The 26,289-nt window shown below is 41.7% G+C and overlaps 3 protein-coding genes and 2 long non-coding RNA genes across 6 annotated transcripts in view; 3 read left to right on the top strand and 2 right to left on the bottom strand.

Moving 5' to 3' along the window:
• The window catches only part of PRKD3 (protein kinase D3), a 40,715-nt gene extending 36,972 nt beyond the window's left edge, over positions 1 to 3,743 (top strand). For both annotated transcript variants that reach the window (XM_035321376.1, XM_035321377.1), the window contains exon 19: positions 554 to 3,743. In XM_035321376.1, coding sequence (XP_035177267.1) covers positions 554 to 727 — 174 coding nt within the window. In that variant the 3' untranslated portion in view covers positions 728 to 3,743. The remainder of the gene's footprint in view (positions 1 to 553) is intronic.
• A 638-nt stretch (positions 3,744 to 4,381) lies between these two features.
• On the bottom strand, positions 4,382 to 9,661 carry NDUFAF7 (NADH:ubiquinone oxidoreductase complex assembly factor 7). The gene is made up of 9 exons (XM_035320589.1): positions 9,431 to 9,661; positions 9,279 to 9,353; positions 9,060 to 9,170; positions 7,896 to 8,106; positions 7,344 to 7,402; positions 6,498 to 6,611; positions 5,506 to 5,649; positions 5,049 to 5,222; positions 4,382 to 4,674 (listed from the first exon to the last, which is right to left on the bottom strand). Exons 1-9 carry the CDS (start codon positions 9,659 to 9,661, stop codon positions 4,462 to 4,464), a joined length of 1,332 nt encoding a protein of 443 aa, XP_035176480.1. The 3' UTR covers positions 4,382 to 4,461.
• Positions 9,662 to 9,814: 153 nt separating this feature from the next.
• On the top strand, positions 9,815 to 24,684 carry CEBPZ (CCAAT enhancer binding protein zeta). Its single transcript, XM_035322019.1, has 16 exons — positions 9,815 to 9,917; positions 10,020 to 11,533; positions 12,557 to 12,788; positions 13,222 to 13,399; positions 14,412 to 14,500; positions 15,046 to 15,099; positions 15,820 to 15,922; positions 16,061 to 16,129; positions 17,800 to 17,866; positions 18,920 to 19,020; positions 20,152 to 20,212; positions 21,287 to 21,495; positions 22,322 to 22,405; positions 22,899 to 22,960; positions 23,049 to 23,130; positions 23,924 to 24,684. The coding sequence occupies exons 2-16, from the start codon at positions 10,032 to 10,034 to the stop codon at positions 24,061 to 24,063; spliced, it is 3,033 nt and encodes a 1,010-aa protein (XP_035177910.1). The 5' UTR covers positions 9,815 to 9,917; positions 10,020 to 10,031; the 3' UTR covers positions 24,064 to 24,684.
• On the top strand, positions 20,219 to 20,822 carry LOC118164473. The gene is made up of 2 exons (XR_004749516.1): positions 20,219 to 20,748; positions 20,792 to 20,822. It is a non-coding gene; the product is annotated as an uncharacterized LOC118164473 (long non-coding RNA).
• LOC118164472 lies at positions 23,789 to 25,581 on the bottom strand. Its single transcript, XR_004749515.1, has 3 exons — positions 25,482 to 25,581; positions 24,124 to 24,514; positions 23,789 to 24,024 (listed from the first exon to the last, which is right to left on the bottom strand). It is a non-coding gene; the product is annotated as an uncharacterized LOC118164472 (long non-coding RNA).
• Between the last annotated feature and the right edge of the window lie 708 nt (positions 25,582 to 26,289).

The following is a 26,289-nucleotide window of genomic DNA, read 5'->3' as shown; positions in this document are numbered from 1 at the left end:
TCTTATTCCCTGCCTGCTGCTAACAGGCACTTTCAGCTTCTCTGCTACTTCTGAATGCAGACGGTGAGGAATGCACAGAGCCCCACTGAAAACAGTATAGAGAAAAACATTGTTTTGTGTTGAAGAAAATTCACAAACTAGTGTGTGCTGTAGTTTGTAGTCATTTTAGAAGAGAATTGAAATATAATTTATTATATAACTTAAAATACATTACACAATTTGAAAAGATATTAAGGGGAAAATGTAATTAACGTTGAATACAAACTGTACTGGAAATAGTGTCACTTCATGTATGTGTACATATACCATTAGTTTTATTATAAAACTCACTTATCTGTCTCGCTACAAAGAGTTTTCACAATTTCTAGTATTAGGACACTAGCCTATTTCATTTTGAACTCTTTTTGACATGCTCTTTTTATTTAAACAGATCCTGTTGGCTGTATTTTGTGGTTATTTATATTAAATTCTGCAGTTAGTCTCTGTACTTTTATCTTTGGGAAAATAGGGCTTCTGTTTCTTAAACCGCTTCCTTGAATCTTTTACTCTGTAGGATTATCAGACTTGGCTTGACCTCAGAGAATTTGAAACACGCATCGGAGAGCGTTACATTACCCATGAGAGTGATGATGCACGCTGGAAAGAACATGCGTATGAACACAACCTTGAGTACCCCCAGCATTTCATCATGGCTCCTAATCCAGATGACATGGAAGAAGACCCTTGATTTATTCATTTTGCTAAATTGCAGCACATATGGACACTCCAGACAGAAACTGAAGATAATTTTTGGAACAACTGTTGCTCTTTCTGAATCCTGTACACACAGTTCAGTGTACAAAGCCTCAGAGGATCCTGCATTGACTTGGGGATAGAGTGTCGCCCAACAAGCTTTTCTCCATCTCTGACTTGAACTCTGAGTAGTTACTGGACAGTGGGATAAGCCCCGTTGGGTAACCTTACACCGAGTTGTATGGCTACAGAGCCATTACTGAAGTGGGATGTGTACAGATTGAACGGTTTGCGTGTTTTTCCTTTTTTTTTTTTTTTGTAGCCTACCCAATAAGAATTTTGTAATGGTTTCCTAATCCCTATTTAGTAGGCCGTAGAGGACTGTTTTCTGTTACTTAGATACATCTCCCATTTCTTAGACTGTGCATTGTGAAAAGAGGTTGTAAAAGGAAATCAATGCAGAGTACCTTGGCTAATTGCAGAACACGGTGGTTTAGGGTTGAATATGGCTTCAGAGATGAAGGAGCAATTTGCTGCTGTTAAGACAGTTAAGTATGTCTGTCTTTGCCCTAAATGAACTTTTTCCAGATATTGAAAAAGAAAGAAAACCCCGCAACTTCTTACATTCCTCTTGAAATGCTGACTGACAATCTAAAGAGACGACAATCAAAGATGTGCTAGTCCTTTATTTTGTCTGTTAAAACAGAGCAATAAGCCACAACAGTGTGCTGCAGTGCAAGGCTGGCACATGTCATAGATGCACACCAAAGGCATTTTGCCTTAAAACCAAACAAGCAGTGCGGAGAGAGCACGTGAGACTTGATGTAGCATATCCTTTCACTCTGGAAAAAGTTTCTAGCAGAAGGATGTGGAAAAATAGGGAAAAATACATGCAGCTTTCTTCTGTTGTTTTTCAATAACAAAATTTAAATTTTTTCTAGTATTTTTCTAATTTTTTAAGGTTCCCTGGATTTGCATCAGGAGTAGTTTGTAGCCTGCTAGCTTATATCTTAATTCTGTTCAAAACCTAGGTGTGACAAAATTACCTGTTGCTTCTGCCAGGGTAGCTGGACTGTAAGAGAAAGGGCTTTGCCTTCCAACCTTTACCTGCAGCCCCTCCTATCCTCTTCACTGTGCTCAGCATTGCTGTTCTGAGCTGAATGAAGAATCCAAAACCAACTCGTGATTCAGGTTTTTTTTGCTGACGTTTCACTTGATGGATTTCCAACCAGTTACTTTGTGGCACAATTGAGAGGAAGGAGCACTAATCTTTGGAAATGACTCCTTAGGAGGACAGTGTAACAGCTAAAATTCATTGTATTTCAAGGAGGTTTGAAGCCTTGAATTGAAGCAGATAGAAGAGGTTTTGTTTTTCTCCATCCTAGTTAAAAATGGAAAAAACTGAAATCTTCTGTGTGGGAACAACTTTTTGGTGCTGCTGGAAGGTGCTGGATGGCTGTGCATATCCCTGATGTGCCAAGCTGTGTAACTGAAGCTTGGTTTAAAATACTTGTTAAAATACTGATACAGGCTTGAACTGCAAAGGTAGTAGGAGACCTTGGGGTAGCTCCTTTCTCTCCTAACAGATTTTTTTTTGTGTGTAGATAATTGACTTTTTCCCCCAACTGTTGTTCCGGTAAGGAAATAGGTGAGCAGATGTCTTCTAAGCTGTTAGATACCCATAAAATTTTAGAGTTCTTCTGGGGCTGGCAGCTGCTTGCAGTGTCAGTGAACTGGCAGTAAAGTCAGTGGCAGCTGCAGCAGTATGTACCTGTGGGCAGGTTGGGGTCTTCAACCTACCTTTCCTTTTCTGATTGTCTTTAATCTAACTGCTACTGCATTTTGTATGTATGTGAGTTGATTAAAGCTGAAGTCTGGTTTCCCTGTTAGGAGATACTGAACTTTGCACAAAAATTCTGGTGCCGTCTGTACAGATAGCAGTTTTCTACAGCCGCCAGCAGGCAGAGCGTTCCCACCCTTCCTGCCGTCCCACCCTCTCTCCTAGCACGTGTTTTCTCAGGTTTGTGCAGGGGACTTGCCTGATGGCAGTCCGTGCCACTCCTGCACTGGGGGGTTGTGCTTCCCCTTTCATGCTGTCGAAGCAGCATAAAGGAATTCAAAAGGGGCAGAATTTGACCCTTATCCTTGCCATTGTGTTGAGGTGAAGCTTTGGGACTCATTCTTCTCAGAGAGGCACTATTTTTTTAAATCTGTGGAGACAGAACAATCACTTATGAAGTTGGTAGTCTAGTACTGGCCCAGTTGGCAAGGGAAGCAGTGTTTTTTTTCTAACTTTTACCACCCAAGTGACCAAATTTCAGTGAAGCCATTGCTATCTTCCATCCCAGCTGTAATAGCGTAGATACAGTCTGGTTTTAAGCTTTAGGTTTTGAACTTGAGCTGTCACTTCAGGTTTTCCTTCCTTTCTCTGTATTTTTAAGGGAGGAGAAAAGCCAGCTCAGTTGCTTGAAAAGCACAGTGCAGAAGAAAGGGGTACAGTAAAAAAAATAAAAGGCCTGGCTGGTGTCTCTCCCCATGATGTCTGCTCTGTGCTCCAAGAAGTTATTTGCGCTATTTATTCTTAAGTTTTATTTAAAAAAAATAAAAAGCTGTTGGCCTTTGGAGTGGATTGCCTGATAATATATGCAGATATGCAGACTTACGGGGCCAGACAATGGCCACGAGCTAGTAGTACAAGAACCACAAAAAATCAGATACCCTGTAGAAGTAAACTTTCTTCACTGACAAATAAAAATAGCTGACTTTTTTTATTCCCTTTTTTCTACCTTTACTGCAAACTTTGACAGCAGTAGGTTATAGCGTTTAATATCCTTATCCCTAGACAAATTAAGTCGCGTTCATTCAATAGTGCTATGATGATGCTAGAAAAAAGCTCATGTAAAATTTTATAGCCTCAAAAGGACACTGTCAAGTACTTTTATATTTTTATACATCCCGTTGTTTGTAAATATCCTCTGATAAGCTTGAAAATAAAATTTATTTCCCTATCAGACTTGTTCTCTTCGTTTACATGAACTCTCCCATCAAATGTTCTTAAAGTCAGTATTTCTTCATCCTTACTTGGGGAGCTGCCTGGCATGAGGTGTATACCCTGCTATGGGAACCCTGTTAGCAGGTGCTTTCTAACAAAACTGTTTTTGCATGCTTCCTATGACCATTCTACTTATAAAAAAAAATCTGTGATGTCAAGGCATGTTGTTTGGAGCAAGTACCACAGCTGAACATAGTTCAAGTCCCAGATCATGTCTGTCACTGACAACTTTTAACTCGATTCCATCAGTGACTACTTCACTTAGCTCTACAGTAAGATCCATGAAACGCTCATTCTCCCCTCTGCACAATGATTTCCACACGTGCAGTTCCTGATTTCTACATGCGCTGCTTTAAGTAGGTCAGTCGCTAGGCTTGGTTTGTGGCACCAGCTGTACCCTGAAAGCATGCTCTACCAAAACGCCCCTAAGCCCTGAAGCGTAGGCTGGTGTGAGAATGATCTGTGTGAGGAAAACTGCCTGGAGAAAGGGGGACATTTCACATGCTTTCAGTTCAAAGATAACTCGAAATGCTTAGTTCTACACTGACTATATTATTGCAAAAGCTTTAATATGTGAAACCAAAAAATGCACAGGACTTGATTTCTTTTACTCTTTTTATTGTACAGATTGCTAGTGGAAGCTACCCCTGTTAGACATTTTGGTATTGCAATTGAAATTACTTCAGTAAGAGTTCACCAAATCCAGCAACAGGTGGGAGGGGAGACTTGGAGTGCAGATCATGTTCCTTGTGAGGGTGTGTAAGTCTGCGATGAGGCAGCAAGGCAAAAAAATTAAAACGATCTCCCATTTTCTCAGGGTTCATCAACATATCATAGCTGTGGAGTAACTGCTCCCGCGTTGCTGAGTCGGGTGAATTCTGCAAGAGCACCTAAAACAAAAAGGTAGGTTGTAGCCCTTCCTGCTTTCCTACAAACTCACTCACACCTGCAACCTCTCATCGTATCCTTTCTTTTATGCTAGTATAGCAGTACCAGAGTGTTCAGTAAAACTCGTGAGCTTGCTGACAGAACTCACACATTAATCTATGTAGCCAAGTTTTGCATTAAATACTCCTAAACATGATCAGTTCACTGAGGGATACAGAGTAACTTATGTCTAGGAGAAGCAACTCTTTCTTGGACCTACACGTAGTCGTAAACAACTTTTTATAGAAATCTGATTTTAAAAGCAGCTCTTTTTTCTGCTTAAGAGCATTGCTTGTGGATTAGAAGTGTGTTATGTACCTGTAAGCACCATTTGTACCTGCATTCGGAGGTCAACACCCATGTTCTTTAAAAACTCCCGTTGTTTTATGGGGCCCAACGTGGCTATTTTTCCCTGCGCCATCTTTCGAAGATAGCTGAAATCAACATCTGCTGTCAGGTCTGCTGTACCTGGAGCTACCAGCACATCGTGGAGTTTGTGATTCCGGAAACCCTGAAAAATTGGAAGATGACAGCTGTACTAGCTACCGAAGCTGGGTCTAGTAAAGCTGTAAATGCAGCAAGGGCTCAAGTTATGCTTCCCATGTGACAGAAACCCCTGCAGGTACTGATAATTCAGAATTCAATTACTCACTTTCATGGCTGCAGCATAATGCTGTTTTTTTTTTGTGATTACATCCACCCAAGACCTTTCTTGTACAGGAACTTAACAATCCAAGTGAGAAAGAAAAGATAAGTGAATATTTTAGCATAGTACTTCAGGGAAAATGCCTTACCCGGAAAGTGTCAGTTTTGGTTCCATCGTGGCCATAATCAGCAATCAGTGCGGCCCCGCCATCCTTTTCAATACGACAGGCAAGCCTCTGAATGAGGACGCCGGCCTCGGGACATACTTCCACGTGATCTCTGGTTTCTTCAGGCTAGTGCAGAGTTCAAACATCAAAACACCTCGATTAGCAAACATGTACAGGGCAAGAACTTTTCACACTTCTTGCAACTGTTGTCAGTATTTGGGCATGGAGGTCCAGGGGTACCTCCTCTTTCCTTCATCTCTTGTACAGCCCGGAGTCAACTGGAATGAGCTTTTATAATAAGTGAGAATACCTGCATTGGGTGAAACTGCATTACTGTGGCAATGAAAGAATTAAAATAGCACTTCTTCCATGCACACACTTATCATAGAATCATAGAATATCCCAAGTCGGAAGGGACCCGTAAGGATCGTTGAGTCCAACTCCTGGCACTACACAGGTCTATCCAAAATTTTAGACCATGTGACTATGGACAGTCCAAATGCTTCTTAAATTCAGACAGGCTCAGCTTCAAAAAAGCCTTTCTGTGTAAAATCTTGTAGGTGGTTTAAATCTCTATTACTTCATCTTGTAAATTTAAGAATCCAGTGAACTTTAGAGGAAAAAAGTCTTAGACACTTGCCATTACAGATCAGCATAGCACATGTATGCAGCAGGTTCAGAACCTGGCTTAGGCAGGGCTGATATTGAGATGGTAAGGTGACAACTGCAGCACAGAACTCTTTGCTGCCTCTCTACAGCATCTGCTTAAAATCTGGTGTACAAGTTTATTTTCATACTATATATTCACAGCCCACAAGGTTAAACTGCCGGTGGAAGTTTTGTAAAATACAAACTGTTTACTCATTCATAGATGGAACGGCCTCCTCTTCCTGTCCAAATAACTGAGAGGTAGTATGTGACTTGAAAGAGTAACAGTCAAATGATGAACGCAGACAGGTATTCTTTATTCTTACCTGAATAAAGTTTTCTGTTGCAGGGGTACTGGATGGTGACAGGACAAACCGCAGCTGGTCAGGAGCCTCTGGATCGATATCAACCAACACCTCACGCCAGCCTTTCTCTGTTCTCTGTTTAGTAAGACCAGAGTATTCATTTTACACTCTTAATAGGTACACAGAATCTTGTTTATTTGATTGGACTAATATGGCAAGCATTTTCTCAAGCTTTAAGAACATAATGTGCTATTAACGATTATTCATTACTATTTAATTCCAGTAACTGCCTTAGAAATGCTTCTAAGCAGGGTAGAGATGGGTCTGTAGATTTAATAAGTATAGGTTTAATTAAATGGAATAAATGATGCTGTTGAGAAAAATGCTGCCTCTTCTGTTGACAGTGCACTGGTTAACTTATCAAAATAATTCTATCGGTAACTTTTCATGAACTGATTTTGAAATTGGAGGGTTTTTCTGAACCTCATCTAGACTTCATTTTGCTATTCATGCTACTGTTCAAATGAAAGCCATCCAGTGCATTGTCTTTGTTAGCAGTGATACACAGAATGTTGAAATTGGAGCCTTGTTAATGTAGTGTAAGAAAATAGGAAAAAAAGTTAACTTATCTAATCTAAATCTAAAAGTTAACTTATCTAATTAAAAACAAGTCTTTAGGTTTCTAAAAGGCTTTTGCATTCAAGAACAATTAACATCAGAGCTGAACCAAGCCTTATTTGTCCAAGCTTAGTTAGAAACATTTTATCACCATAGTCCATGCATGTTTCCTGTTTGGCACCATAATTCTGTTCTTCTGCAAAGGCCTTTAAGCTGACGGTCACATTTACGGTATTCCTCTTGCTGTACCTGAAACTTGTGTATTGGCAGGGCATCCAGAAACTCGTGCGCTAAGTAAAAGCTGTAACCTGTGGGAAGGTTAAAATAAATGCATTACCTTACTAATGCTTCCATAGTAGTTTCCAGTTGAAATTTAAAATGTTCTTCATAAATTGTAGTGTAGTAAGCTAGTTAATGGCATTGGGAAATTGCTCTTATTCCCAGCTTGGAGACATTAAGGGGAACACTTGAGGTGCTAGCTAGAGTTTCCAGTGCATGTTTTTTTCAGATCTGTATCTCATCATTAGTTCCTGTGTTTTAGACAAAACCACTGAATGGTTTCCCATGCAAAGAAAAAAATCAAACTGCATGAAAGTGGGTAGCTATCCCGAAATGAAGTTAGGATTCTCAGTTATGAGAATCAGAGTCAAGATCTCATCTCAGACTCATGCATGAAGGAGGAGCTAATACGTAAATTTACTTTTCTACCCATTACGAAGGCTAGTGTGATGTCCCCAGCTATCAAACACTGCAAATGGAGGGAGGACATTACTGCTGTAACAAGATGTTCAAGTTCCTTACCTTGTGGTACATCTTGAATGCCTCTGTACCAGTAAATCGGAATGCCAGTCTTGCTGATGCCTTTCATGTAAGCAGCTTCGTCCTCGGAGTTTGACTGCACCTTCCCTCCTGTCAGCATCTGTGCTTGGGTCTCACTGAGTTTGGGACTCACTTCTACCAGGTGAATAGACACATCACATTTACTAAGTAAAGAGGCAAGCTGCTTGAAGACCTACAAAGGCAAATGAGTTCTATTAGGTACAGTCACAGGCTGCACGTATGTCTGAAAGGGTTACAAATTCACCCTTAATCACATTATATTGAAGACAGAAGACTGTTAGCTCTTATCAGTAAAATAGTCTCAGTAGAAAGGACTGTGTTTTGCTCCTCCAGAAGGAAGGTGGGAATTCGTTAATTTGAATAAAAGCTGCTATGCTTCTAATAAAAGTTGGAGAACTATAACATAAGTTATGTAGTAAAAAGGGCATGAAATGTTAGCTTGTGAGTTGCTCCTCTAATAGCTGCAGTGGGGTGAAAAATGTTTCAGTTTGTTTAAACAGCACGAACACAACCTGCTCACTGTTGATTATTTCACTATGGTTATTTGGGCTTTTTCATTAACATACGTCTGGGGTACTAAATCCCGTTAGCAGTTTGGTTTTGAATCAGTGATTATTTAATTATCAGACAGCCATGCAGAAGTGATGGAACAGGGAGGGTTAGCTCAGCAGCAATAAGCCCCCAAAAAACCTTGGAGGAGCCCAACACAGCTTCCCTCCTGCACTCTCGTCCTCCCTGCTTCATGCTGGTGCTTGCACTAAGGCCTTCCAGTTAGGCAGAGCACCCTCCTAAACGGTGTTCCAGTTTGGATAGTATCTTTCCACAGATAAATAATCTGTGGTGGAATATTCCTACCCTCCCCTTCTACCAAGAGGTGACTGCAGCGTTACATGTGCCTGTGCGGCGTGCACGCTCCAGCCCATGTTCTCCTGCCAGCAAGAAACGCGGTCTCTGCACTGAGCAGCAGCGACGTGCGTATGTTTTAATGGGATTCCACGTTGCAAATCCCCAAACTGGGTTACTAGGGAATGTTAAACCCCCACAGCAGAACCGTATTTCTTCAGATTTCAGCGTAGCTTCAGAATAAGGCCAGAGAAGAGAGCAGCGATGTTCGCTCTCGCCTACCCGTAACACATCGTCGGTGAGAGCGCCCGTCCCCGGGCCCAGTTCCACCAGCTGGAACGCTCCGGGCCTGCCGGCGGCCATCCACTCGCTCACGTACCATATCCCGATCAGCTGCCAGAGACAACACGCACAGACACGCGGGCGTGACCGCAGAGCCCACGGAAGGGGACCGACCGCTCGGGGCCCGGCCCGGCCCCGCCGGGCGCAGCCGCCGCTCACCTCGCCCAGCACCTGGCTGACCTCGGGCGCCGTGACGAAGTCCTGGCCGACGCCGCCGCGCCGCGTGTAGTAGCCCTGCGGGGGAAGGCGGTGAGCGCCGCGGGGCCGGGGCCGCCCGCGGGGTCGCCGGTAGGGCCGCGGCCCCGCCGCACCTGCCCGGGGTTGGTGAGCGCCTCCCGCATGTACTCGGCCACCGTCAGCGGCCCGGTGGCCCGCAGCTTCAGCAGCAGGTGCCGCAGCACGCCGCCGCCCGCCGCCCCCGAGCGCGGCCGCGCCGCCGGAGCAAGGAGCAGCGGGGCTGGGCGGCCGCGGGGCAGCGGGCGGCGGGCGCCGAGACCCAGGGCCGCGGCCAGCAGCGCGCTGCGGGCTGAGGGCGGCACCATGGCGGGGCGCGGCTCCCTGCGGCCCCCTTCGGTTCCGCTCAGCCCCGCGCCGCGCCGGAAGCAGGCGCCACGCGTGCGCCAGGCAGGAGGCAGCCGGCAGCCGGCGGGCTCCATGGCGCCGATGAGGGGCCGGGGGCGGCCGGGCACGGAGGAGGAGGCGGCGGGCGGCGAGGCCGAGTGGAGCGACCAGGAGGGGGACGGAGATGGCGGCGGCGGCTTCACGCTGGACGAGGTGCTGCGGCTCGGCGGCACCAAGGTGAGGGGCGGCGGGGGGCGGGAGCACGTGGCGGCCGCTGGGCTAACGGCCCCCGGTACCGGGCGGCGCTGAGGTAACGGGCGGCCCCCGGTGTCCCCGCAGCAAGACTTCCTCATGCTGTGCGCCCTGGACGAGGAGGAGGAGGAGATGGAGGACGGCGGCAAGAAGGGCGCCATCGACGACCTGGAGGAAGGGGAGCTGGAGGCCTTCGTCAAGTCCCTGGGGCTCGGCAGGTACGCGGAGAGCTGCCTGCAGGAGGACGAGAAGGAGGAGGATGGGGGGGAGAAGGGGAAGCCCCCCAAGAAGGAGAAAGGCAAGAAGGAGACCATCCCTCCTTCCTTAGGAGCGAAAAAGGAAAAAAAAGGCAAAGAACAGGGAAGCAGTAAGAAAGAGGGCAAGAAGAAGCAAGCTGGTGGAGGTCCGGACCAGCAGCTCTCGGTACAGAAAGAGAGGCCGGAGGAGGATTTTGAGTTTCATGCCAGGCACGTGATACTGATCAAGCCGGGGGGCAAGTGGTATGACCTGGAGTACACCAGCGAGTTCTCCTCCGAGCCACAGGACCAGACGCTTCTGTCTAAGTATAAGGCCCTGGCCCAAAAGCTGTACCAGCACGAGACAGAGCTGTACAAGAACAAGACAGATTATCAGAAGGGGGCCTCTTCGGCGTGGATGAAAACCGTGGTGTCGTCGGGTACCTTAGCTGACAGGATGGCAGCCATGACCCTCCTCATTCAGGACAGTGCTGTCCACAGCCTCCAGTTTGTTGAGAACCTGGTGAACCTCGTAAAGAAAAAGGGCGGCAGGCAGCAGAGCCTCATGGCTTTGGATACTTTCAGGGAGCTTCTCCTTTCAGATCTCCTACCAGACACTCGAAAACTGCGGTCTTTCTCGCAGCGTCCTTTTAACAACATAGAGAAGATGTCAAGTGGCAACAGGGATTCGAGAGACAGGCGCCTGATACTGTGGTACTTTGAGCATCTGCTGAAACTGCAGGTGGCAGAATTTGTGCAAACCTTAGAAACCCTGAGTCACGACTCTGTGACAGCAACCAAAGCTCGAGCGCTGGCAGCTGCCCACGAGCTGCTCAGCAGCAAGCCCGAGCAGGAGAAATTTCTGCTCGTTCTGCTGGTAAATAAACTGGGAGACCCGCAGAACAAAATAGCCACCAAGGCCTCGTATCTCTTAGAGAGGTTGCTTCACAAGCACCCAAATATGAAAGGAGTGGTGTGCAGTGAGGTGGAGAGGCTTTTGTACCGGTCAAACATCAGCACGAAAACTCAATACTATGCCATGTGCTTTCTGAATCAGATAGTCCTCAGTCACGAAGAAACGCCGCTGGCTAACAAGCTGATAACTTTGTATTTCTGCTTCTTTCGGAACTGCATTAAGAAAAAAGACGTTGAATCCAAAATGCTCAGCGCTCTTCTCAGCGGGGTGAACAGAGCTTACCCTTACGCTGAGACTGGCGATGAGAAAGTGAAGGAGCAAATGAACACCTTGTTCAAAGTTCTGCATCTCGTCAACTTCAGCACCAGCATCCAGGCCCTGATGCTGCTGTTTCAGGTCATGGACTCTCAGCAGACTGTATCGGACAGGTACTACGCAGCGCTATACAAGTGAGTGGCACATTTTTTGGTCTAAATTTAATTTTATGAAGCAGGCACTGTTAATTCAAAGTAATTTTAGTTGGAAGAAACATGTGCTTTGTTTTTAAGATCTTGCAAGTTTTGTGTCTCACTGGCTAGATGTTTCTGATGTCATCTATGAGCTAGGAGAAAATATATGGGATTTCTTCTACTTAATATGGGATAAAACAAATGGCAGTGGTAGTTCTTGAGAACGTGCCTTGTGGAATTTATGCTTTGTGCTGTTTTAATGTATGTTTTAAAGTGCTGTTTTAAAGTATGTTTTAATTCCAGATATATTTTGAAACTAATTTATAATTGCTTCTTCTGAGATCACTTGTACGGGTAGCGTGTTTTAGCCATGTAATAGCCTACAATCCTGTTTTTTCATGAAAATCTTTTTTTCATGAAAAAAGGCAAATGATTTAATTTGTTAAGTTGGGAAACCTTGTGCTGTAAAACTATCACTTTTTTGTGACCGGGATGATTTTTTAGGCTCTTCATAGGATCCTTGCAGGCTTCTGTTTAATTGCTGCTGATTTTAGAAAGGGAACTCAGGTTCTCCCAGGACCTGCAACGCATTTAGGGCCCTTCCTGTGCCAGGTAGCCTGGAAAAAGTAGAATAGAAAACGCACTTCCTTACATAGGTAGCTGGACTGGTTGTGAAGCTTGCCAATTGCTAAGCATTTTCTTTCTACTTCTTGAACATCTGAATATATAGATTACTTTCTCACCTTGTACATCTTCAGTTTTTAAACATTTTTGTTGAACTCAGTTTCTCTATTTTTTTTTTCATTTATTGATAGCTTTACTTGTAATATATGATATACCGAAAATGAAAAATACTACACAGCCACTGACGTTTCAGGCTTGATCATAATGGTTTGGAGTATTGGCGAACAAGCCGCAAGTGTTCTTCTAGATAGCGGTCTGAAATATATACCTGACTATTGTTGACAGCAATTTCTATTCTGTGTGCATCATGACAATTGTTTTCTCCTGTGTTTTGTACAGGAAGCTTCTAGATCCTGGTTTAGCAACCTGCTCAAAGCCATCCATGTTTCTTAACCTTATCTATAAGTCTCTGAAGGCAGATGTTGTGTTACGGCGGGTGAAGGCCTTCGTGAAGAGGTTACTTCAAGTTGCTAGCGGGCAAATGCCACCCTTCATTTGTGGAACCCTCTACCTTCTGTCTGAGCTTCTGAAAGTAAAACCAGGGCTAAGCGTCCAGTTACAGGATCATGTGGTACAGCATGACTTCTTTATTTCATTGGGGTTTTTAAACAGAATTTTTATGAGGGTTTGCTAATATTTGGTTATGTTATGGGAGAAAGTACTTGAACAATCACAATTACATTAAGAATCTGTATAGATGTAAGCATTCTAGCAAGTCTTACGTCCTTTTATGGAGAGAGGATTATTTTGCTAAATGCTGTATAAGCAAGCAGATAAACATTCCTACCCCAAAAGCTTTTTCAAAACATGTTCTTCTTTGTGACTGTAGAGTTCATTTGTAAGTCTTGTAAGCGTCAAGGCCAAAAGTGTGTATTGCTGAAATCCTGGCCATCGTTTGTCTATGTTTTTGTGAGCAGCTACTTTAGAAATACATGCATCTTTCTAACAAATCAGAATAAAACTGGAAAAGAGAAGGTGTTCACAAACTTTTTTTTTTTGTTTAGGAGTCTGATGAAGAAGAGTGCTTTAAGGATCAAGAAGAGGCTGAAGAGGATGAGGAAACATTTGTGGATGCAGATAAAGAAGTAGGAGAAGAGAGGAATAGAAATACAATAGAAAATTCTGCTAAACCAGACAATTCGAGTTCAGCACCCTCATGGGTGCATCACGTGAATATGAGAGGTAAATTAGCAAGAAACTATAATGCAAGCAAGTCCTAACTTCAGTAACAGTAACGTGTTGATCAAGAGTTTTTTTGTAAAATCAATTTAAACGTTATTTTAATTTTTCAAATTTAAGTTTGATTCAAAGCAATCAGAATCATTGTTTTTTTTTTCCCGAAGAGGCTGTATTAATCTCCTAGCTATTTTCACTTCATGTAGGCCAGCATGCTTGTGCCTAAGTAATAAACAGATTGGGGATTTTTTGCTTCCGAGTTGAAACGCATCCAGAGTGATGTAGTCAGTGTTACGATGTGTAACTGCACATTCACTTGAAGCTTGGTAAAACAAGTTGTCTAGCTATGAGCCTGCTTCTAGCTTTTTTCTTTCTGATGACATTTTCATAGGAACATAGAATCATCTAGGTTGCCCTTCAAGACATCAAGTCCAACCATCCAACCTGAACTTCTAAGTCTCCTCTGGTATAACTTAAGGCCATTTCCGCACATCCTATCACTTGTCACCAGAGAAAAGAGACCAACACCCTTCTTGCTGCAGGCTCCTTTCAGGCAGTTGTAGAGCACAATGATGTCTCCCCTCAGCCTTATCCTCTCCAGACTGAACAGCCCCAGTTTCCTCAGCTGCTCCTCATAACATTTGTTTTCTGGTTCCTTCACCAGCTTTGTTGTTCTTCTCTCCCCATGCTCGAGCAGCTCAATACCTTTATAGTGAGGGGCCCAAAACTGACCACAGAGTTCAAGGTGTGGTCTCACCAGTGCTGTGTACAAGGGGACAATCGCTTCCCTTTTGGAGCAGAGCAGGGCTTTTCAGGGGATTCCTTGGAAGCAAGTCCTTTGAATTCTCCTGATCATACTCTGGGCTGCTGAATATAATCCTTGCTTGCTACTGTACAAATCTGTGGCCTGTCCAGCTAAAAATCATGGGCAGCATTGCTGTCATGGTGAAATGAAAATAATACTCTCATGAAGTTGCTTGAGGAAATTTAAGTCTTTTTTTTCATCTCTGTCCCCCAGGCAGGAAGAATGGGGTTTCATATGATCCTTTGCACCGAAGTCCTCTTTACTGTGGTGCTGAAAGTACAAGCCTTTGGGAACTGAAAAAGGTAAAGCATTCTTGTGTCACTACTTAATGTGTTTCTTAGTATGGCTCTTGTTTCAAGAGAAGAAAATTGGTTATTTTTGCAGTAGCTACTGGGGTGATGTGACAGAGAGGTTAAAGGACACATTGTTCAGCTCTGAGCTGAATCAGTACTGAATATGCCACATTCAGTACTGATATTCCAGAGGAGGGAATAGTAACTTTTAGGTGGAGATTTGAATTGTAATAATTTCTTTCTTTCTTTTTTTTTTTTTTGACTTCTGGATCTTAGTTTTTATTAACAAAACTTTGTAGCATTGCATTAAATAAAAGTGTAATTGATCCTCATCGTATTTAGTTAATGTAAGTAAAAGGTTAGAACTCGATGTTTCTCAGTTGTTCAAGGGCAGAGCACATCAGCCTTGCACTACCTCATGCAAGTTTGTTATTTGGTGAGTTGCAGAGTAGTCTTAAAGCATGGTGTTTATGTCAGGAGTCTTATACAACACCATGAATAATGATTGCATTTATTTGTGGAGTAGAAATAAACAAACGACTTGTGTTTTTCAGCTTTCTGAACACTTCCATCCATCTGTGGCTCTCTTTGCAAAAACAATTCTAGAAGTAAGTGTTTTCACCAGTCTGTAGCTTTGAATTTTGATTTTTTTTTTTGTTAGCTATCTTTTACCTTTTAAAAAAGTACATTGTAAGGCCTCCTTGCACTCTGCAGGTAATGAGAAGTTCTGCAACACTGTGAGTAGCATACACCCGAATACAAAGCTCTTCGTGGAATCAAAGCCTTTTATCTAAAGCAGACTGCTCACAGAAGTAATTAACTTGGGCAAAACATGGTATCACATGATTCTTAAAGCTGTTTTAGAGTTTGGTCTATCTGATTAGTGTTTTTTTTTTAATATGGGGAGCTCTGCTGTTGAGTCAGATCCCTTTTTTAAATCCTGCTGAATTGTGCACAGTGCCTACTTAGAATTTTTGTTTTCATTTGAATATATGATATTTAAATTGCACTGAGTACTAACTTCCTGGCTGCAAGCTGTGAATCTTTTTGTCAATAAAAAATGTCCTGTCTATTAGTACAGTATATTACAAGGCAGTTCATCACTGAAACAAAGTGAGAGATTCTTCTTGTAGAAAATAGTGGAATTCCCCCCCCAAAAAAACAAACCCGCAAATGTGTAAAGGCTGTAACCTGTCAGGCTTACATGATGAAATATCCCCCAAGCCTCGTCTTTCAAACTGTGATTTAATGATCTTGGTCCATTTGAGTCCTCTATGTTTTGTTGCTGTCTTTTGAAAATGAAGACTAATGGTTTTTTCTTCTTTCAGGGAAATCACATTCAGTACTCTGGTGACCCTTTGCAGGATTTCACATTAATGAGATTCTTGGATCGCTTTGTGTACAGAAATCCCAAACTCCATAAAGGCAAAGGTAAGAATTTCTCTGTACATACTAGCATTTAATCTTGATTATCAATGATGAAACTGTTCTGTCAGACTGTCAAGTGACAGTTTGTCCTTGTCAAGAATTTGGAGTGCATGTGTAATAGTTTTTTTTTTTCTGCTACAGAGAACACCAGCAGTGTGGTAATGCAGCGGAAGAAGAAGCAGTTTATGACAGATAGGCCAAGACTTGCAGGTAAGATTATGAATAAGGAATCATAATTTTATAGTTAAGAAATTCTTGACTGATTGTTGTGGGCATCCATCCTCTGTGCTGTCCATACCACTTCTGTTAGCAATACAAGAAGAACAGATAGCAAGTTCTGTCCATCAAGAGTGCAGTGGTGGTATCTGATGTTCAGGATCAGGTCTAAACTTCATGTAAGGGTGCATGAAGTCTCCCCAGCTGAAACTTTGGATCCATTCAATCATTTTGAGAACAAAGGGTGTAGAGGAAGTCAGTTACTTCAGTCATTATCCTTGACTAGGAAAGCAAATCTTCTTACACTGTATTTCTACTTGGCTTTACACATCAAAACTTGTTAATACCTTTCTTTTCCCTGTATTTTTTCCGTTAGTTGTCAGTTACTTTCTATCAATGTAATTCCTTTTTCATAGGCATCGTTAAGGTTGTACTTTCTGCTTAGCCGTTAAAATGTGTAGCAGCAAAGGGCAGAGCTACAGCAAACGGTGTGCCTTGTCTGTAGTGCTATTCTTGCTATCACCTGCACATGCTTCCTGTATCTTCTCTTATGCTAGACTACCCTTCTCTGCATACCCTTGTATGGGAAAAGGTAATACAGTCACTGGGTAGAGAGTATATTTGCAATCTTGTATAAGAAATTTAGAACATTGTGCTTATAGCTGGCAACAGCATTGGGGAAAAATGCTAAAAACTTTAGCGTTTGTTCCAGGTTATGGTATTTCTAGTTAGAAAAGCAATCTGTTAGGATACTAACTTCAGAGATACGCATATTTATAAAATACTAAGTTTTCTGCTCACAAACGTTCCATTTTTATGTCTGGCATCCTAGTTTCACAAATACTGCTTTTTATTTTTGTTTTAAATAAATAAAATAATGTAAAAATCTTTAAAATGTAAGCTTATCTAGTAGTAGTTAATGCAGAGGTAGTATATAGCTAAATGTTTTTTTTTTGTTTCCAAATTATAGCGTCACCACATTCTGCTTAATAAAAGTGACTCAAAAAATAAGAAAATGGATTTATAAAATGATGTAAATCACATTAACCTCTTTCCTTAAGTGATACGGATTCCTTCATGCAATGCCACAGCTGCAGCTATTGCTAGGATTAGCGTAAGGTACTTCTGGCAGTGTTAGTTTGGTTAGCATCTTCCCGCCTCCTGAAAGAGGCTGGGTTTTGTCTAGACCCACTTTTTACAGTAATTAAGAACCACTAGTTAAAAGTCAGGGTAAAAATTCAGTTGAAGTTGCTGCTGGAAGACAGAGGGAGGTACCATCTTCTGTGGTAGAGTCTCTGTAACATTTTCAGGGATGCACTTCCTGTCACTTTAGGTCTGTTGTATTGTGCAGAGGTTTTACTACTACGGATTAGCTGATGTATCCATAATGATGCGTGGTTTTAGGGCTATTAAAGCTTAAAGTAAGAAGATTTACCTACAGTGCATTTGAGGACACAGTTTGTCTATTGCATTCTTCAGTTTATTTTGAGTTGAAGGAATAAACTGCCATTTAGCAGAGGTTTGAAGTGGTTTTGTGATGTGCTCACCTTATTTAACAGATGACACTGGATATCAATGTACTTCTGTCTGTGCAATGCTGTTTCACCTTTAAAGCGAATAACAATTCAACTTGAAGTAAAATCAATTCTTTTTGGCCTTTGCAGTCAACAGTAAGGAATTCCTTTCCATAGATGAAAGCAAAATCCCAGTGGATGACGTGTTCTTTCACAGGTAATGAAATATTTGTGAACATACATTTTGAGTCTTGTTTTTGAGTGAAATGCCTTCAAAAAAATTGCTTTTCGTAAGTATTCTCTAGTGTTCCCAGTGTTTTCAAATTTTGATCAATTTGAGTGACTTGATTAATTTGAGCACTTTCCTTAGAACATAATTTCAAAATTTGGCAAAAGGAAAGAATGAAAATGAAATTCACTCATGAATGAAAGCAATCAGTGCTTGTAGTCTACACATCAAATAAGCTGACATTATAATAAATTGGCATTAAACACCGGGTGATGGGGAATGTCTTATGGGTTGTAATCCTTATGCATCAGAAGTAGGTTTAAGAAAATGGAATATACATTGTTTATGTTATCAATATCAAAGTGTATTAAAATGGAACAATGTGAAAAAAGAGGGGCTACTTTTCTGCATTTTTTTAATGATTCTATATAGTTGGTTTTCTTTCAGATTATGGTGTAAAAATGCAGCTGTAATACTTAAATTGAAGTGTTACACATTTGGATAAAAATAGTTCATATTAAATCAAAATACTGGTTACTTTGACCTTGTGTTTTGATTAAATTCGCCTTCTGTGTTTTGGTGAGCTTTTGTATTCTTTAATAGAAAACAGAGTAGTGAAAGTGGTTGAAAATAGCTGAAGGTTTAGGTAAAACTAAACACAAAGGACTGTGGGGGAAAATTTAAGAGAACTTAACAGGTGAATCGCTTTTCTATTTTTTAAATTAGATTCAAGTTGACCGTATCCATATAAGGCATATTTTCCCATCTTCCTTTTGCCCTTTTGTGAACTCAGTATGTTCAAAATTATTTCTATCACCTCTGACTGTAAAATTCCTTTGTTTTAAACTTTACAGTAGTGGCTTATTACATCTTAAAAAACAAAGAAAGTACAGATCTCTGTTTTGGGATGTTTGGAACAGTTAACTTACGCTTTTCAGCTGGGGAAATACACATGAAACAATTTGCTGGTTTGTTTTTTTAAAACTTGTCATAAAGATCATCACTTGTGCCTTTGTGTTTGAGAGCAATATATTATTTCAGGTTTTACACAAAGTTTAACAATAAGAGAGAGAAACAAAAGCATCAAGATGATGAAGAAAGCGTGGAAGATGTAGATGATGATGAGTTTGAAAGAGCGTTGGGTAAGTTATGTTCTTCCTTGAAGTAACTGTCCCAGTATTTTGTGCTTATACGAATTACTAATGTATCCTTCAATAGCTTATGTTGTATAAAAGAACCAAAGACAGGAATATGAAAGTAGAAGAAAACTCTTTTCAATTCCTGTTCTATGCTACTATAGTCAGCAGATCATACTCTCCCCCCACATAAGCCAGATGGATGGCTGTCTTGTACAAGGTTTCTCTCTCACTACTCTAGTAGCGTTCAGCTTGTTCAGCTCATGTTGGAAGTTTTCCGAATTTGAATATAAACTCGTAAATAGCAGTTTGTGCCTTTTTGTTCTTTTCCTAATGTAGCCTAAGCATTAAATAACATTTTTTAGCAGCATGAAACACGTGCTTCTATTCTTTTTGTACTTCTTGTTTTTTTTTTACATCTTCCTTAACAGTTTCTGTCATCATTCCTAACATTTTTCATGAGGTTAGTTGTTAAGTCCTTGGCAAACTTTTGCAGTATTCTTGGCAGTTTCTGTAGCATCTACTCTGTTTGCTGTGGAATTAGTGTGTGATTTGTTCCAAAATCTGAATTTGTATACCCAAAATGTCTGTTATTTTATGATTTCATATTTTACTTACACAGTAATCATATATGTTTGTTAAGAAAAAACCAACAAGCATTTAGCTCTCCGTAACTGCTTTGTATAATGTCTTCATAGAATTCAGAGCTCCCATGGTGGGGGTATTCCTTAGTGACACGATTAATATGGTCGTAGTTATGACAAGAATCTGTCACTAACTGTGTTTACCTTTTAATTGTTAGTATTTCCAATACATCAACTGTCTCTGAGAATTTTTGACATTATACTGAGATGCTTAAAGAAAAGATAGACTAATGTTAGATTTTACTCTTTGAATCAGAACATCTAATTTTTCAGATTTTGTTTTTACAACTTTTTTTTTAATAGAGCAATTTATTCCTAAGTGAATCTGATGATAGGAGCTTTGGGTCCCTGAAATCAGGGCCCTTCGTTATTGAAGCAGATGTTATTAACTATTCAGGAAAATGACACCTAAAATAATGTATTTTGCATCAACTTTTTTGTTTTTTGGATTTCTTTTAGTAAAAAGTGTATTTTCTTTGAATTTCCCCCCCAGATGAATTTGAAGGTGAAGATAGTGCTGTTGATGTTAGCCAGGGTGACCTTGATTTTGCTGGGTAAGGCCTTGAGACAATTCTTCCATCTCTTGTTTTAATACCTGTATAGAGTTTTACTCTGAGAAATTGGATAGAGATTTTTCAGAAAGACTGGGCATATCACTTTGCAAAAGAAAAAAAAAAAAGGCAGTAGCAGTTGAACGCTGGGTAATCCTGCTTTTCTGCATCCCTCAGAATGAGGCATCATGATCCTGTGGTGCTTAGAGTACGTTGGCTTGAAGCGTGAGACCTGTAGTATTTATCTATACAACACGGTGACCAGTAAGGAGAGTGCAATCTTAATTGGTTTTCATCATCTCAGGTTTCTGTTTGAGAATTACCAAGTACAAAAGTAAGCAGAATGAGGCATAATGGTACTGGTGTAAGGATTGGTTGTAACTGGACCTAACTCAGTCATAAACTTTGTGGGATCCAGAATCACACAGCTCAGTTTTCAGGAAGTCAGTGGTTACGTTACTGATTAAGTAGCCTCTTCTTTACTTAAAGCATCTGCAATGCAACTTTAAAGTCAGCACAGAAACTTTTTTTTTCCAAGAGTTGAAAGAAGAATTAAAGCTTAAACTCCTGCTAAAGGTTGAGCATTTTTGTGATCCAGACTAGTGTGTGTATTTAAAAAAAAAAAAAAAAAAAAAAAAAAGGAGCCCCCAAAAAACAACCAACCACCTAGCGTCTGAAGAGCAATGTTTACTTTCTGAGGAAAAAAAGAAAATAGGTGTCGTCCTCGTTTAGGGATACCAGCATGTTATGTGTGTTTTATGGAGAAGACTTTCTGAAAAGGAGCAGAGACACACAGGGAGAAAATACTAAAGCTGACATTTGTGTTTATTTTGGAATAGGATTCTCTCCAGAATTTAAAATGGCTTAGTTTTTAACGGTTCCATATGCTGATGTTGAAAACGTACCTGAGTGCATAATACGTTCACTAGCTCTCATCCTACATTCACTACTGTGATGCAGTGCAGTTGCAGTGACGTTTAAGTTTCCTAACGGAGTGTTTGCAGATAGATAAATGTTATCTGGATGCAAACGGTATTTTGCCAGATGATTCGCTAAGCCTGTTATGTATTTTTTTAGTAACATAAAAAAGAAAACCATAGGTGGTAAGAAAAGCAAAAGAACTGAGGATTCCGGTGCTGACTGGGATGATTCTGATGATGAAGATGAATTCAGTGATCTGGATGATGAGGAGGTCTCCTTAGGAAGCATGGAGGAAGAAGACTTTGAGAAGGATATGGACGAAGAGGGAGGTGTATTTATGGATGTGTCTGATGATAACGACCTAGGTAAAGTAACATTTAATGTCAAAGAAAAAGAAGAAAAAGCTTTTAAAAGTATATTACTTGATATGTAATTATATACTTAAATTGATATTTAGTTACCTAGCTGGGAGGTTTGGCTTTTAAGTAAAGAAGTGACCCGTCCTTCTCTGGACAATGAAATCGTAAGAGAAATGACATTTCTTGCCACAGTCTTCTAGGTGAAAGTGGGCATTAGGCATCTGGGTTTAAAAAATTGTTTTCCTCATTCTGAAAAATTTGGCAGAACGATTGTAGCTTTATAAATAAATAGCTGTATGCAATATGCAAAATATTAAAATATTTCGAAGACAAAAATATCTATTATCTCTGTAATAGTTGGTGCACCAACTGATTGGTGCACCTTTATGGTTTTTTTTATCTTCTCCACTGAAAAGCAGCTTACTCGGAATGCACTTTATGTGGCTAGAAAAGCACAGATTAATGGAGTATTTCAACTGATGACTTAAGGTCACAGGAAGATGATTGAAGGTAGATCCAATAAACTATTCATACAGCTGTTCACACCTTAATCTTTCATGAGATTGTTATTTCATCGAGCTTACCAAGCAGAGATTCAAAGTTTTCATAATGTTTTTGCCGTCATGTTCTTGTTTTAGTATTGTATTTCATTAATATTTGTGCTGTGGGAAAAAGTTATGAGGAATGACACACCACTGAACAATTTTTAGTTAAGTGATAATTGTGTCCACTGTGTTTTAAACTAATTTTTGAAATAAAGACTCAACACTGTTTAGACATTATCATGCATAAAGTATGAGAATAAGGAACTTTTTTTTTTATTCCCTGACAGACCTTAACAATGGCAGTCAATCGAAGTCTGACAGTAAAAAGACCAAGAGAAAGAAAGAGATTAATTCCATGGGAATCCTTGAAGGTAAGGAAGCACTGCCATTATTTCCATTTGGGAAGGCTTAATGCAACTACATGGTCTGAAAACTTTGGCATCAGAGGCGTTTAATACAGTAGATTATCTACACTTTCAGATCTGTTTTCAGATTTGAATAAACTATAGATGAAAACTTTTTTTTTCCTTTGTCCTCCAACCAGCGTGGCCAAATTCAGAATGACAATCTGCTCTTGAAGGACTGGGGATCGAAGGAGTTGTATTTGAAGGAAGGATGGAATTGTTCTGGCAGCTTGTGGGGGTGCATTTGTTACTAACACACATTGCATAGATTTGTGCTGTTTGTTCTGTTTGGAAACTTTTTTTTCTCCTTTTTAGGGATGGTGAGTAAAGGTTTCTAACACAGCTCTTTTAGGTGGTCTTATTAAACAATAGTAATAATTCAAAAATTTACAACATTTTGTTTTAGTATCATTGTGAATTTGAAATTCTGTCTCATAAGAATCCTACTTCTTGTTTGTAGGATCCAGCCGAGGAAAGAAGAGGAAACTCACAGATGCCACTATGCTGGCATCTGCAGAGGAGGTAAGTTTGATCAGTGCTTAAAAAAAAAAGTGAACAGCTGTTTTTACATATTTTTTTATACTAAAATATCAAATTTACCTTTCTAAAGTTCGGCTATCTGCTGGATGAAAATGCTGGGTCTAAGTTTGACAATATTGGAATGAACGCCATGGCTAACACAGATAATGCAAGTAAGTACATGCTATGAAGAGCAGATAGTTTTAAAACTGTTCTTTCTTTTCAGATTCTGGACTTAAATAGATGCACTTTCACAGGGATAAATAAAACAGAGCACACAATTAGGGACAGCAACTCAAGATCACTAAGACACAGCTTAGTACTGAGCATCTCTCTTAACTAAAGAGAACTAATATTAGCAGTGACTGTTGGAGTGAGTAAAGCTTCAGAAAAGAGAAGCAGGCTATCACATGCTTCTTTTACACTGTAAATAAGGACTGGCTATTGCATATTTGCTTTCATGTGAATTTTGCTCTGGTAAAGAGTATTCTGGATCCTTGTCAAGGGAAGACACAGATATGGCACAGATATCTTTATCTATTGGAAATATTTCCTTGCAAGAGTGGTGAAGAAAAAGTAACTTCCTGGAAATAACTTGAAAGTAATACCAATTAAATGTGTACTTGTTTGAATCATCAGTCCTTTGTATAACCTTTACAAGTCTTTCTGGTGTCACCTGAAAAAGTATTAACAGCAGCACTCAAGAACTGCATACTTCCACAGGAGCATTAATAAAATACAAATCAATGGCAAGGGTGGTCTTAAGCTTGAGACAGTACTTAGCATTTTGAGAGGGTACTTACTGTGAAGTGGGAAAAAAATTCTCAAGTGTCAAAACAAAAATCCAGCAATTTGCACTTTATTAACATTTATAGATTAAGTAGTCAAGTTCTATGTGATTTATCCATATTCCACGTAATTCCACATCATCTATCAGCTTCTTACTTCTCATCTTCCCTCTTACAGATGTCAAACAGATCCAGTGGGAAGTAGAGCGTGACAGGTGGCTCCACAACAGAGATGTGAAAAGCATCATCAAAAGGAAGAAACAGTTCAGGCACAAAGGGCTGAAAAAGAAGTACAAAGGCAAGAAATCAAAAAGATGAGCTGAACATCGTAATGTGGACATTTTTACAGGAACTGTTGTAAAACGATTATTTTCTTACTTCAGTTTTTGTTGCTTAACCATGCCATTTGGTCATTCTCCTTTATGCCGTGAATTCCAGACCACTCATTAGATTTGTAATAAACTGAAAAATAAGGAAATATTTGTTAGCTGTAAGCTAGACCTGTGTAAAGGTGAGCCACTTTATGGCTAGTTTGGTTGGATGTATAGTCTTCCACTTCTGAGGACTCTCCATCCACCTGACACTCCAGCCACACTTATACATTACAATAAACACTTCTGCAATCTCTCCTGGGGTAGTTTTAAGCAGAAAGAAAATCTGTGTTATACGTGAGATGCAACAGAAGCTTGAGCCATCTTTTTGAAGCCAACAACTACAAACCTACCTTCCAGAATTGATGGAAACCTCTTCTGCATTGTGTATCTGAAATCTGACAAGAAACATACATCGGTTACTTTACAGAGCATATTTCAGGACAAATAACGAAATGCACTGTTATTCTAATTACTTATTTTTCTGTGTTTGTCCTAGCTCTTTGTTATAGCTGCCCTTAACTAATGTGATAATAATTTACTTTTTAAAAATTGTATCACAAGTGTATTCAAGTTTTTCCTGTGTGTTTTCTAAGCTTCCTTGTAATAGTGTCAACCAAATACAAGGTAGACTTGAAGATGCGCATGGCAGATGCTTAAAGGAACAGCAGGAACTTTAGTTTCCTTATGTGGCCTTAGGTGTTCACTGAATCCTCCTGTGGACAGCCTCACTAACCCAACAGAAAATCATGAAATGACAGCTTTATGCCATCTGAATGATTTTCAGCCCATCAGGGATAGATCGCGTAAATGCCAGCATTAGCACAAAGTAAGTGCTGAAAACTTCCTGTGTGCAGTCAGCTACCGGATGAGCTCAGCTCACCCTGCAGAACTACACCACAAAGAAAAATTAGGATAAGTCAGAACTGGGATGGAGTATTAAAAAGGGAGAGAAATGAGAAACCAAGGCAGCTGAGACCAACTGGAACTTGTCTAAGCCCACATGGCAGCCGGCAGGGGCAGCTGGTGCCCCCCAGCCCGAGCGGTGGCTGCCTTTTCCCGCAGGGCCGCGGCCTGGCACCGCGCCCTGAGCGGCCCCGGGGCAGAAGCCTGGCGCTGGCTTATTTGTGTGTTACCCGGGCGTCTCCTCTGAAGCCTCAGAGGCTTCGGGGACCGGAGCTGCCGTCTGGAAGGGGACCCGACTTGCCGGCTGGGTCTGTTCTTCACCCGGACCGTGTCCGGTGACCGGTTAACCTCCACTATTTTCTTTAATAACTAAAAAAAACGCGCAGCTGCAACAAGCCCAGCGGCGCCGCGCTCCCAAGCACCTCGCCCAGCCCCGAGCCGTCCCCCGGCCCGCCGCACCTCGGCTGCTGTCCATGGCGCGGTAGAGCAGGAGGACGCCGCCCAGCGCGGCCGCCTCCAGCCCCACCAGCCCCGCCAGCAGCCGCCGCCTCATGGCCGCCCGGCCGCCGCCAACGGCCGCGCACGCGCTCCGCCGCCGCGCTCCTCCCTGAGGGGCGGTCACGTAATGGCGGCCCGCGCCGACCGCGCAGCAGGGAGGGGACGTGCGGGCGCCTGGGCGGCTCGCCGGGCTTCGGCAGGGCTGCCGAGCCGAGCTGTGCCTGACCGTGCCGAGCCGTGCCAAACCGTGCTGGGCCGTGCATAGGCACGGCCAAACCACTGGGGGCTGTTCTGAGCTGTGCCGAGCCGATCCGTGCTTTGCCATGACATGGCGTGCCCAGCTGTGCCAATATGTGCCAGGCCGTGCCAAGCCGTGACAAACCATGCTGAGCTGTGCCGAGTCGTACTGAACCGTAATGAGCCAAACCATGTTGAGCCGTGCCATGTGGAGCCATGCGAAGCCTCGCTGAGCCGTGTCTAGCCCTCCCGTGCCTAACCATGCCGAGCTGTGCTGAGACGTGCCAATCCGACCTGAGCCATGCCGCGTTGTGTTGTGCTGAGCTGTGTCAAAGGCATTGCTGAAGTCTAGGTAGACTACATTAATAGGCTTTCCCTCATCCACCAGGCGAGTCACCCGGTCATCGAAGGAGATGAGGTTGGTCAGGCAGGACTTGCCTTTCATGAACCCATGCTGACTGCGCCTGATCCCCCGGTGGTCCCACATACACTGTGTGACTGCACTCACGATGACCTGTTCCATCACCTTTCC

This window comes from Oxyura jamaicensis, chromosome 3 (genome assembly GCF_011077185.1).
Source record: "Oxyura jamaicensis isolate SHBP4307 breed ruddy duck chromosome 3, BPBGC_Ojam_1.0, whole genome shotgun sequence".
In the NCBI taxonomy this organism is placed as follows: Eukaryota; Metazoa; Chordata; class Aves; order Anseriformes; family Anatidae; genus Oxyura; species Oxyura jamaicensis.
Note: the sequence above shows the minus strand (reverse complement) of the source record. Positions and strands in the feature narration are given on the sequence as shown.